General features: G+C 32.2%; 1 protein-coding gene across 1 annotated transcript in view; it reads right to left on the reverse strand.

Moving 5' to 3' along the window:
* LOC119595875 (crustacyanin-A2 subunit-like) overlaps window positions 1-12,168 on the reverse strand; it is a 25,094-nt gene extending 12,926 nt beyond the window's left edge. Inside the window, exon 1 of the mRNA XM_037945077.1 lies at window positions 11,782-12,168. Within this exon, the coding sequence (XP_037801005.1) occupies window positions 11,782-11,940 (159 nt within the window). The 5' untranslated portion in view covers window positions 11,941-12,168. The remainder of the gene's footprint in view (window positions 1-11,781) is intronic.
* Window positions 12,169-14,627: the final 2,459 nt, after the last annotated feature.

The raw sequence follows: 14,627 nt of genomic DNA on the forward strand, positions 1-14,627 counted from the left end.
CCCCAAACACCCACCCCCCGGCAGCCAGCCCGAGCACGCCCCAAAAGCCGCCGACGAGCACCATACCAAACCGGGAAAACGAAAAGGCACGCCCCAAAAAACAGAGAGAAAGCCGTTAAGCTCCTTATTTTAAGAACCAAAAGCTGGTTTAACCGTAACCGAACCAATATGCTCCCCTTTCCGTATAAATTGGCCCCCCCCCCTGGAAAAAAAAGGCTTTTTTAAAATCTTTTTTTGGGTATTGGGAAAAAACCGAGCAGAATTTTGTCTTGTAAGGCATGGGCCGGGCTATTATGGTGCCGGGTAAAAGGGCGGGCGAGGAAATCTTTTTTCCAGTCCTTTTGTCATGTTACGAGAAATTACTGTATACATTAGATAAAATATACATTACAAAAGATAAACATATATCCCTATAAACAATATACATAAAATACATAAATATACATAAACAATATATACATATATACATATTTACATATTACATATTAACAATAATACATATATACATATAAAAATATAAAAATATACATAATACTATAAAAATAAAATATAAAATATACATATTATCATAATAATTATATACATTTAAAAATAAAACAATAATAACAATAAAAAACATATATATAAAATATTTTACATATATACTTTAACAATAATTTAAAATATATACATATAAAATATTTTATAAATATTTATAATTATCATTTATAAAAATATATATACATTTAAAAAGATTATAAATTATATTATTTATTTTTAAAAAATTAAAACGTTTTATATTATATATATATTATGTATGTTATATATTAATAGAATATATATTATAAGGGTAAAAGTAAAAAATGTATATATATTTATATTAATTTTTAATCATTTTTTTAATTTTAGTTTTTATATTAAAATTAAAATATGAAGTTATTTTTTAAAATAATATATAATATATATTTTATATATAAAATAAAATTAAAAATATAATCTATAATAAAATATAATACAAAAATAACAATTAATAATATTTATAAAATAATGATGGGAAAAAATAGGTTTTTTTATATTATAAAAATTAAAATTTTTTTTTTTTTATTTTTTTTTAGATAAAATTTTTTAATTTTTTAATTTTATAATAAATTTTTATAATATTATAAAAAAATTTTAATACCTATACAATTAAAATATTATTTGAGTTTTTTTTTTCTTTTTTTATATTTTTTTCTTTGTGTTTTTTTCTTTTTTTTTTTTCTTTTTTTTTAATATTTTCATTTAAATAAATTTAAAATTTAAATATAAATTTTAATTTTTATTAAAAAATTAAAAATTTCATTTAAATAATATAATTAAATTTTAAAATTTTTTCTTTAAAAATTTTTATTTATATTATATATAATTTTTGAACAGTTAAATATATATAAGCATTAATATATTTTTATATATTAAAAAAATTCAAAAATATTAAAATTTTAATAAAATTCTACATTTTTATTATAATATATAAATATTTTTATTAAAATATATTCTATAATATAAAATTATAATATTTAATATATTATATATAATTTTAACAATTATACATTTATTAAAAATTTTTAAATTATTTTAAATTAATTAAAAAATTTATATATAAAATTTAATATTTTTATTTTTTTTTTTTTTTTTTATATAAATTTAATAATTTAATACAATATATCCTACATATATATATATATATATAATATATATATATTATATATATATATATATATTATATATATATATATAATCTTTCGTCTTTTAACGGTAGGTTCATTGTCTGAGCCGCCGTGGTCACAGCACGATACTTAATGTAGTCTTTTCATGTTGCGATGCTCATGAGTGAGTACGTGGTCGGTCCCCGTCCTTTTCAAGGAGAGTGCCGGTGGTACCGTTTAGTAATCATTCATCTCTATTTATCCGGGGCTGGGACCAGCACTTGACTGGGCTGGCTTGGCCACCCAGTGGACTAGGTAGGCCATCAAGGTGAGTCCTTGCCCAAGGAAAACACGGCGGTAGGTGACTCGACTCGGAATTAGATTGCCGTCGTGACAGTTTGAGTCGACGTCTAACATTCGGACACCGCGGCTATTGACGATCATGGGCTGCCATGATTTTTTTAGCAATTTAGAGCGGTGGTTTGCCATTGCCTTACCGCCGGTGTTTTTATCGAGACACCAGCTCTACTTACCGCACTGACTTGAGCTGCTTGGCCAAACAGGGCTAGGCAGGGCAAATCGAGGTGAAGTTCCTTACCCAAAGGAAACAACGCGTGGCCGGGGACTCGAACCCTCGAAATCAGATTGCCGTCGGACAGTCTTGAGTCGACCTTAACCATTCGGCCACCGCGGCCTATATATATAGTATACATATATATATATATATATATATATATGATATGATAGCTATAATATATATAGATAAACACATATATACAGAGTATATAGATAGAGACATATATATAGACAAGAGAGAGAGATAGATATATATATATAATACATAGACTATATACATAGATATACATACATGACATATTCGAACAGATATATATACATATATATAACAGATGAGATAGGACATAATAGTATACAGAGATATAGACAGAGAGAGAGACATAGATATAGACATATAGAGAGCTAGAGAGAGATAGACACATATAGATATAGATAGATACCTATATATGTGTTATATATTTTAGAAGATATATATGAGATAGATATATATAGTATATAGAGAGATAGAGATAGAGATACAGGGATATATAAGAGAATATATATACATATATAGATGTATATATATATTAGATTATATATATCGTATATAGATATGTATAGATATATGTATATATTATGTATAATATATGTATAGATATATGTATATAGATGGTATATAGATATGTATATTATATATATATATATATTATATATATATATATATATATATATATATGTATATATATATATGGGGCAGCGTGTGCCCGAATGGTTAGAGGCGTTCGGACTCAAGACTGATCACGACGGCAATCTGAAGTTCGAGGGTTCGAGGTCACGGCACGCGCGTCGTTTCCCTTGGGTAAGGAACTTCCACCCGATTGACTCGCCTAGCACTGGGTGGCCAGCCAGCTCAAGTCAGTGCGGGTAAAAATAGAGATGGGCTCGAGAAAAAACACCGGCGGAAGGCAATGGCAAACCACGCTCTAAATTTGCTAAGAAAAAATCATGGAAGCCCCATGATCGTCAAGGCCGCGGTGGCGAATGGTTAGACGGTCGGATTCAACAAAACTGGTCAGACCGGCAATCTGATCGAGGGTTCGAGTCACCGACCGCCCGCGTTGTTCCCTGGGAAAGGAACTCACCTTGAATTGCAAACTAGGCCACTGGGTGGCCAAGCCAGCCCAAGTCAAGTGCTGGTTCCCAAGCCGGATAAAAGAGAGAATGATACCTAAAACGGTACCACCGGCACTCTCAGTGGAAAGGAACTGGAGGACATACACGTACTCACTCCAGGAGCATCGCAACATGAAAACTACAATTAGTATCGTGCTGCTGTGACAACGGGCGGCTCAGACACGAACCTGACCGTTAAAGAGAAGATACGATAGATATATATCGATATATATATAATAGATATATAATATATATAAATATATATATAATAACTGTAGATATATGGATGTATATAGATGTATATATAGGGATAATTATATAGATAGATATATATATATAGATATAATCTGTATGACATGTGATATAGCTAAATATATATAGATAGATATGATATCATAAGATATACTAGATAGTATATATATATGTAGATATATATATATATATATAGATAATTGTAGCTATGTACAGAGATAGAGATATAGATGTATAGATGTAATAGAATATAGAGATATATAGATGTGATAGAGGGAGAGTATTAGATAGATATCGTATGCAATATATATATGATATATATATATTCTATATATATGGAGATTATGTATAGAGATATATATATATAGTATATTGAATATAGAGGAGATAGGTTTATAGAGATAGAGAGATAGCAAAGATATATACATATAGATAGAGATATGAGATCTAGAAGGTGATATGATATAGTAATATATACACATAGATATATATATATAGATATATGGATAGATTATAATATATAGAGATATAGATAGAGGTAGAGAGTATAGATAGAATAAAGAGATTTAGTAGATATATTCTCTATAATATAATATAGTATATTATATATATATATGATATATAGAATATATATATATTATTATAGATAATATACATAGATAAGAGGGATAGAGATATAGATATATATATATATGGTATAAGAGGAGATATATATAGAGATATAGATAAAAATTATTGATTAATAAAAATATACGGATAGAGATATAGAGATATTTTTATATATATTATATATATAAGACTATATATGATATATAGATATAATATAGTGATATATATATATAGATATATCTATATAGATATATATATATATATATAATATAATATATCTACATATGTATATATATGTATATATATATATATATATACATAAATATATATATATAATATATATATATATATATATATATGCGTGCCTGAATGTACGTGCATGTATATATATGGATGTAAATGTGTATATATACATGCATGAATGTATATATGTATATATACATGCATGAATGTATATATATATATGTATAATGTATATTGTATATATGTATATGTATATATATGTATATATATGTATCTATATGTTATATATATGTATTAGTATCTATTATGATATATTACTGGATAGAATGTATATATATGTATATATGTATATATATGTATATGTATATATATATATGCATGAATGCATATACAGTACCCACATGGTGCTCAGTACCCACATGACAAAAGAAGACGGTAGAAACGGCATTAATACCATCGACCGAACCCTTTATCACCGCGACGGGGAGCCATGAACTAGCCAAGGCCGTAGCTCGCCTTATCAACGACTTAACCTTACTGCTCTGTGCATTTATATCTCCTTAATACCCAGAAGAAGCATTAAAAACGTTTCTTCTTTTTCTTCCTTATGTTTTATTTATGCATATAGGTTTGTGTACATGTTTATATGCACATATTAATACGGTATACGGGCGAGCATATATGGTTACGGTATACGGTATACGGGCGAGCATATATGGTTACGGTATACGATATACAGGAGCGCGTTAACGGAATACGTTATGCGTGCGTGCGTGTGTGTGTATGCGTGCGTGCGTGCGTGCGTGTGCGTGTGTGTGTGTGTGTGTGCGCGCGTGCGTGCGCGCGTGCGTGTGCGCGTGCGTGTGTGTATACGTGTGCTTACAAGTTCGGTCCCGGAAGAGTCGACCCGACATTGCACGAATGAACTCATGAAACTTCTTAAATTTGTTCAAAATCGCCGCGTGAACCAAAACCCTCCCGTAACCCAATGGCTCCTCCTCCGTACCCCTTCCTCATCACCATATTTTACAGCCGGCTGCTCCATCCGTTGCAACATTTGATTCATTTAAAGCTGCAACGTGGGTTTACCTTTTGGTGCAGGTTACCGTGGGGTATGTACATCTACGATACGATTATTGTACTTCACTGAATTTAACATTATTCCCGATTATAACATTTTCGTTATGAGTTCTTTGGACCGGAATATCGTGAAAAAAAAAAAAAATCGGAAGCTAAAAGTAGCACTGTCAACAAGCTGTGCTTCCGACAGGTGAAACGAGTGCTGTGACTGTCACATTTGCTGGTAGGTGGCTGCGCATGCGAGACGTATGCATGTGAAGTATTTTTAATCTTAAAAGAAATGTATATACGTAATATATATACTAATATATATACGTAATATATGTATACGTAATATATGTATTACGTAATATATGTATAGTCATTCGGGGGAATTAATGACCCGGACCTTTAGGGTAACAAAAATTGATTGCCCCAGGGGGGGGTGAAAACTCCTAACAGTGATCTCTCTCATCATGTAGTTAGGAGAGTATTGAGTATTTTTATTTTATTTTTTTTTTTTTTTTGATTTCCAATATGAAAATTTAAGTATGAGACAATTATCCCAAACCTTGGAAAAAAAGTTTGTCCAAACATTTTTCAAGTTTACTAAATATCCATTTTTGTGCTCAAAAATTATTTTTTGCTTTCCATCGGGTAAAATATGAATCCTTGGGGTATAAAGTGGACCATCCTATGTGTTTGCTCAATGATTTCTTGCCCCCCACGTTTGTGGGGCGGGATGTCAATGTGGGGCAATTATGACCAAGTATGGGGAAAATAAGGACCAAATTTGTCATATTCATTATTACCCCGCAATTCACCTTTTTGACCTCAACTCTTTTTTCCCACATATGATTTTTTACCCAATCTTGGTCATTTTTTACCCCCAATGATTTTATTCACAACATAATTTATGTATATAAAATTATTCTGGTATTATGGTCTCCAGAACATTGATAAAACCGATCTAGGAACTATACTGTGATAATCTAATCTATAAATTCTATTTCCAGAGTAAATAGAAAGGTGCATTTAATATAAGCTAATCACCAGTATCATCTAAATCTATCAGAATGGTACGGACCTAATAAAAAAGAAAATGAAAGCAATATAATGAAAAGTACAATTGCAGTAGCAATAAATGAGTATAGGATCATCATATCAAGAGAACTGCTATAAGAAATATGGAATGAGTAGTGAATGTTGTGGAACCGTGTCCAGATGAAAAAATATAATACTGAAACACAAAGGATAATAGGGGTATATAAGTGATATATATATATATATAAAATAGATATATATATATATATTATAATATATATACTTATATATATATATCTATATATAGTTTTCAGTTGTAATGACTAGAATGGATACTGTAACAAATTTAATGATATATACTGTGTAGACTATGTGTGCAGGTGTGTGTGTGCTTGTGTGTGTGTGTTTGTGTGGGTATCTTTCACCATTAATTATGCACTTCAATCACCTTATGAACAGGGAAGAGATCTTATCTTGGTACAGAGTGGAGACAAGTTGAGAAATATCCTTAGAGGATGGAAAAGACGGGGCTAGGTCCCACCTTCTTGAATTCCAGGATATAGTACACGGACTATCTCATTGCAATGAAATAAGCACTCCATTCAAAAACAACGAACCTGGACGTGATGGTTGTAGCAACAGCTCTCCTGCTCAGGGAAAAAACCCCCCCCATTTAAAAATTTATGACATTAAAAAAAGTCGACAAATGCAGCTGCGCCGCAGAGTGTTACTTCAGATCCATTGTTATTTATGGATTTTACGACATGCTTGGAAGGAAGATGGATAGTCCTAATATCAAAGATCGTCAGAGTGTATTTATAACTTGGATTGAAACGGGGGTCCCAATGGACCCATCAAAGTCCAAGACAATTTGGGTCAAATAGGAGAAAAACAGTGAGGTCTCACACATGGCGCTAACAGAGAGTCATTACCGTCTTCGCAACATGATGTGAAGATGGTACATGGTCTTGATCCCCTTGTTAGTTTTCAATTGGGCAAGAAAATGCAGTCAACTTGGATAGGAGAAGGAAGCACTCCAGGACACAGTACGATGTTACGAATCTGGATGGATGACAAAGATGCTGTGTTTGAGGACTATTTCAAGAAATTAGCAAAAAAGACTGCTAACACCCGTCCATTACTGGTCATCCGGATGGAAATCTTAAGCCACACTTAAACTGACATGTGGAGGTGGCAATCCAGGGAATATCTCCATAATCAACTACCTCCACATTGTACCGACTGCTTCAGCCTTAGACGTTGCCTGTTTCGGCACCAATGAAAATCAAACTAGGATGCAAAGCTTACACAATATGTGCAGGACAACTGGCGCCCGAGAACCGCTAGAAATCAGATTTTGTTACAGGCTATGTAGCAATCTGGGCAAAGTATTCAGAAAATAACATAAAAAAGCTGGCTTCAAGGGCAACTGGTTAATGCCATTGATTAAGGACAAAAAGTATAACATGAGAGGCTAGATCGTATCAAATGGCAACATACAACTATGGGGAAGCAAAGGAGATGCCAAAAATAATGAGAATAATGACCCAATCCTTGAAGAGCATACCTCGAGCCAAAATAATCAGGAAAGAGCCACACATTGAAACTGGCCCATGAACCAATTAGGACATCAACACCAGCCTCTACAACAATCACTCATACAGATCAAAGGCAGGCTGCAGCCACGGACAAATGATCAGTCTATTCATTAATAGTCAAATTAATCAGATACAGAGAACAATACTTGAGTAAATTCAGCACAGCACGAACTGGTCTGAATGAACTGCAAAGAAGAGCCCATTCAGGTAAGACTTTAGACTTTCTTACATAACAAGAAGTTATCATTACAACAGCATGAGGGCATAAATATATAAATGAAATGAAATATACATATTTCAGTTTTAAAAAACATGAAAAATATTATCTAAATCCAAGTCCGATTAAAACAATCTATAAAAATCCAATTTTGTATAAATATTCACGTTAATATATAATAATAATATATATATAGATATTATATATATATAATATTATATATATTATATGCTTAAACTGCTAAAAATTTTCTCTGAAAAATGAACTCAAAACTAACCATAACATTTAAAAAATCCAGGTAGAAGTACCCCATCACATTTGGAGTGTAAAAACCTACTGAAACCACTCTGGAGGAGGTCGCTCCATGCCCGCGGTCGACGTGCTACCCCAGTTATGAAACGTAGAAGAGTAATACACTATGAAAGGACAGGTTATTACCAATGAAGAGTGACTTAAAAGAGATCAAGAGTAAAGAGGAGAATAAAATGCAAACAGCTCCGTCCCCCAAAAACAAAAAAGACAAAGCAGCCCCCAAAGAAAAAAGAATGTTGAAGTTCAGACACAGTTCCACAACGTATCATGAGGAAATGGACGCTGGCAACAATTCAGTGATATCTCGCTGTCTGACCTGCGCTTCCTATGACCCAGACAGCTACAGATGAAGTCAATGAACAACAAGAGAAAATGCTGGCAGTAATCTATTGATATAATGCCTAGCGGAGTGATGATTCTGGAACAAATATTATGCTGTATTGTACACCTGATCCCAAGTTAAAATATTATTTGGGGTAAGGTGACGCAAGACCTTTTACAAATGACGTATGCCCGACGATGGACATTGAAAGGTGGGAAGTGACTTTCTCACCAAAAGGCATTAGTAGTAACCAACATGGATCTGGAACATGGTGCGAAAGACCAGTAAAAGACACCTGAAGTATCAGGCACAGGCACATATGTATGGACCGTCTCCAGAAATTCAAAAAAAGGAATTTCATTTCCTGAGTAAGAGGCAAATGACCGTCTTCTTCGTCTTAAAAAGGAAGGGCTTGTTAATAATTTTATTAACAGAATGGATCGACCCAGTACTAGGGTCATTATTTACCCCATTCATTTTTACCACGTGATTTTTTTTACCCCAAAATGGTCATTTTTTCCCTACGGCAACTGAGCCAAATTTTCCAAATAATTCAGTTGTTAGTGAATTTTAGAGAAATCTCTCTATGAACACTATGAATCCAAGTAATTAAAATTTAGAGAAGTTTCAGCCCTTTTATCTTTTGCCCCTCACAAATCATTTCTTACCATTGGGGGAAAACAAATGATTATGTCTTTTCAGATTATAAGAAAAAAATATAAAGATTAGAACAAAAAAGTGTACAACATTGAAAGCACAACAGGATTATGTATTATGCAAGTATTATGGGCTACAGGATGATGTTAATGAAAACTTTCATTTATTCCCCCGAATACGTAATATACGTATACGTAATATACGTATACGTAATATACGTATACGTAATATATGTATACGTAATATAATATATATGTATACGTAATATATGTATACATAATATATGTATACGTAATATATGTATACGTAATATATGATTGCCTACCTAGCCACTGGGTGGCCAAGCCAGCCCAAGTCAAGTGCTGGGTTCCAAGCCCGGATAAATAGAAGAGAATGATCACCCTAAAAGGTACCACCGGCACTCTCCGTGAAAGTAACTGGGGCCTACCACGTATTCACTCCACGAGCCATCAAACATGAAAACTACCAATTAAGTATCATGCTGGACCACGGCGGCTCAGGACATGGAACTACCGTTTAAAAAGGAATATATATATACGTAATATATATATACGTAATATATATATACGTAATATATAATATACGTAATATATATATACGTAATATATATACGTAACATATATATACGTAACATATATATACGTAATATATATACGTAATATATATATATATACGTAATATATATTCGTAATATATATTCGTAATATATATATGTAATATATATACGTAATATATATACGTAATATATATATATATATGTAACACATATATACGTAACACATATACGTAACACATATACGTAACACATACGTAACACATATACGTAACATATATACGTAACATATGTAATACATATACATAATACATATACGTAATTCATATACGTAATACAAAACTTGATAGATATAGAGTGCACACTTAATACATAACTTGGTGCAAAGAAAATTTAAATTGGGAAATACATTAAATGTACTGATATAGTGATTTTTTTTAAGTGGCTGAATAGTCGTGACTTCACCTCCTACCTGTGCCAAGACAATCTAAGAAGGGAGGTAATTATTTACAATACGGATGCACTCGCCAGACACTAAGTCCTTAACTACATGTCACAAACTTTATTCAACAACCCAAATTGCCGAGACTGGGTGACTGCTCGAGTGGCATTGAGCGGAGATTTTTACGGTATTTTTCCATCTAATTGTGGCGCTAACGTTCGTGTCTGCAGATTATTTCTTCTACCAACGACTGCTACTGTTTGTCCTCTACAAGAAAATCATCTTCAACCTGCCCTAACTTAGTGTTTCCATAGCGTAAATATTAACTATATTATCCCTATCTTAATGAGGTCATTATTCAAGTATATACAGACTGTAGGAAACTTGTTCTATAGGTATGTGTATACATGTACGGATACATGTTGTTAGGTAGTAATGTAGGTATGTAGTCATGGTATATAATATATATGTGTGTGGTGGTGTGGGATGTGTGTGTGTGTGTGTGGTGTGGTGTGGTGTGTGTGTGTGTGGGTGCGTGTGTGGTGTGTGTCTGTGTGTGTTTGTGTAGTGTGTTGGTATTTGTTGTAGTTTGTGTGTGTTTTGTGTATGTGTGTGTGTGTATTGTGTAGTGTGTGTGTCTGTATTTGTGTGTGTGTGTACGCGTGTGTGTGTATGTGTGTGCTGTGTGTAGTGTGTATTGTGTATGGTGTGTATTTGTGTATGTGTGTGTGTGGTGGTGTGGTGTGGTGTGTGTGAAATACACACACACCACACACACAGACACACACACAACACCACACACACACACACAACACACACACCACACCCACACACACACACACACACACACACCCACACATATATATATATATAGATACATATATATAATATATAATATCTATATATATAATTAAGCTCGCTGTACGCCAGTTGTCGAGAGGTAATAAACTGTGGACTTAGATGGAAATAATTATCCCATTTGGGTAGAGGATGCTTAAGATTAAAGAGGTTGGCATTGTCTTTTAAAGTTACATTTTTGTCGTTTTTTATTGGCACTTACCTTAACAGGATCAAAGTTTTCCTTCAGCACGACCTTAGCGCAATCGCCTAATTCCAGGAAATCGGGGATGCCCAATAAGGCGGAAGCAGGTGAAGTAGCACTCAACACCACCGCCAGGAGCATCCACATCGCCAGCCAAGTGTTCGTTCTACAAGCCATTTCGGTTACCTGGACCCTTATTGTGTGGCAGGAAGAAGTGAACTGAAGTATCTCAGCGAAAGGTCTCAAGCCTAAAGATTCTGCAAGGACTGGAGTGAGAAGTACCAGCTGTGAGAGAGAGAGTGAGAGAGACAGACACTGCAACAGAGGAGGGAGGAGAAGAGATCCGCGACCACACGTTCGGCCTGCCAGTGACCGAGTGACAGCGTTCTCTACTGGTGTCTGAGGATTCCTCAGAGAGGAACAGAGCTGCGAATGGATGGGCGGAGCGGCAGACGACGGGGCGGGGCATAGCAGGTAGTTCAGCAGTGAAACGACAGTATCCAGAGTACTCACGCTAAAGATACGTGTGTAGAATGATATAATAAAAATATACATACACAAATATGTGTGTAAATATATAAATATATCCATATTCACATATATATTTATATAAATATACGTGTGTGTGTGCTTGTGTGTTTGTGTGTGTGTGTGTGCTTGTGTGTTTGTGTGTGTGTGTGTGTGTGTGTGTGTGTGCATATTTATTTACATACACACACACAGGACACACACACACACACACACACACACACACACACACACACACACACACACACACACACACACACCACACACACACATATATATATATATATATTATAATAGAATATATTATATATATAGATATTATATGTATGTATAAAATATATATATATCACATCGCGAACACCACACACACACACCACAACCACACACAACACACACACACCAACACAAGCACACCACACACACAAACACACACACACATAACAAACCAAAACAACACACACACACATATCCACACACACACACCAACACAAACACACACACAACACCACAAACCAAACACACACACACACACACACACATATATAATATATATTATATATATATATAATATATATATATAACTATATATATATATAATATCAAAAGATAGATACATAGATTAGAGAGAGAGATACATACGCCAATTCGTATGTATATTAAATATACCATAGAGTACTACATTAGAGATGTGTAGAGATATGTAATCTATATATGAAATATATAATATATATATATATATAGATATATATATAATATATATATCAAAAGAAGATACAATATAGGAGATAGATACACACATATATATGTATATAATATATTACATATATACTATAATAGAATATATATATCATACACTATATATATATATATTATATATAAATATGTACTATATCTACCTATATATATATATATAATATATATATATCTATATATATTATAATATACTAATTGTGTATGTGTGTGTGTTTGTCTGTGAGTATGTGTTTGTATATGTGTGCATATGCATACATAAATAATATATATATATTATATATAAGATTATAGAACATACTATAATATATATATATATATATATAGATATATATATATAGATATATATGATGTGTGTGTGTGGTGTTGTGTGTGTGTGTGTGTGTGTATATATATATTTTTTTTTTATCAGCCAATTCATTCCATGCGGGACCTTGGCCTTCACAATCGCTATGAAAGGTTATATGGCAGGTGCCACCCTTAACTGATGGGAATGCCCTTCCTAATCACCAGGTCCGGTGGCGACCTTCCCCTAAGACACTGCGTTTGACTTCTCAAGGCGATATGTCGTTTTCTCGGGCCCGGGCTAGCAGTCAGAGCGCAGGCATTTTACGGGGAGTGAAACTCAGGACCGCGAGGATCAGAGTCCAGTGCTCTAACCACTGGACCATCGCGTCAGTCGTTATAGACTTCCCTTACACCTGCGTCTGACATCTCAAAGCGATATGTCGTTTTCTCGACGTGAGACCCTGCTCGAGCGGACAGTCATATATATATATGTATGAATATATATAGATATACATAATACATATATAGATATATAGTATATAGAATAAGATATATATCTAGATATATATATATATATATATACATACCTATACTAGACATATATATTATATATATATATATAGATATATGTATATATATATATATATATATACATATATATATACATATATATATATCTATATTTGTGTGTGTGGTGTGTGGTGTGTGTGTGTGTGTGTGTGTGTGTGTGTTGTGTGTGTAACTCACAAATGATATAAAATATATAAACACACACACACACACACACACATAATATATATATATATCTATATATATTATAATATTATATAGATATATTATTATATAAATATATATATACATACATTATATATATAGATATAATATATATATATATAAATACATATGTGTGTTGTGTGTGTGTAGCATATATATATATATATATATATATTATATATAATACATAGATATAGATATAGATATATGTATATGTATATATTAATATTTATATATATGCATTCATATATATATTTGTGTATATATATATACTATATATATATATATATATATATATATATGTGGGGTGGGTGTATATATATATATTATACATATATATATAGATATTATATTATATATATATATATATATATGATATATGCGTGTGTGTGTGTGGTGTGTGTACATATATATATATATGGCTTATATATATATATATATATATAAGATATATATATAAATATAAATATATATGATATTATATATAATAGAAGATTATAGTATATATATACATAGTATATAAA

This window comes from Penaeus monodon, chromosome 36, assembly GCF_015228065.2.
Source record: "Penaeus monodon isolate SGIC_2016 chromosome 36, NSTDA_Pmon_1, whole genome shotgun sequence".
In the NCBI taxonomy this organism is placed as follows: Eukaryota; Metazoa; Arthropoda; class Malacostraca; order Decapoda; family Penaeidae; genus Penaeus; species Penaeus monodon.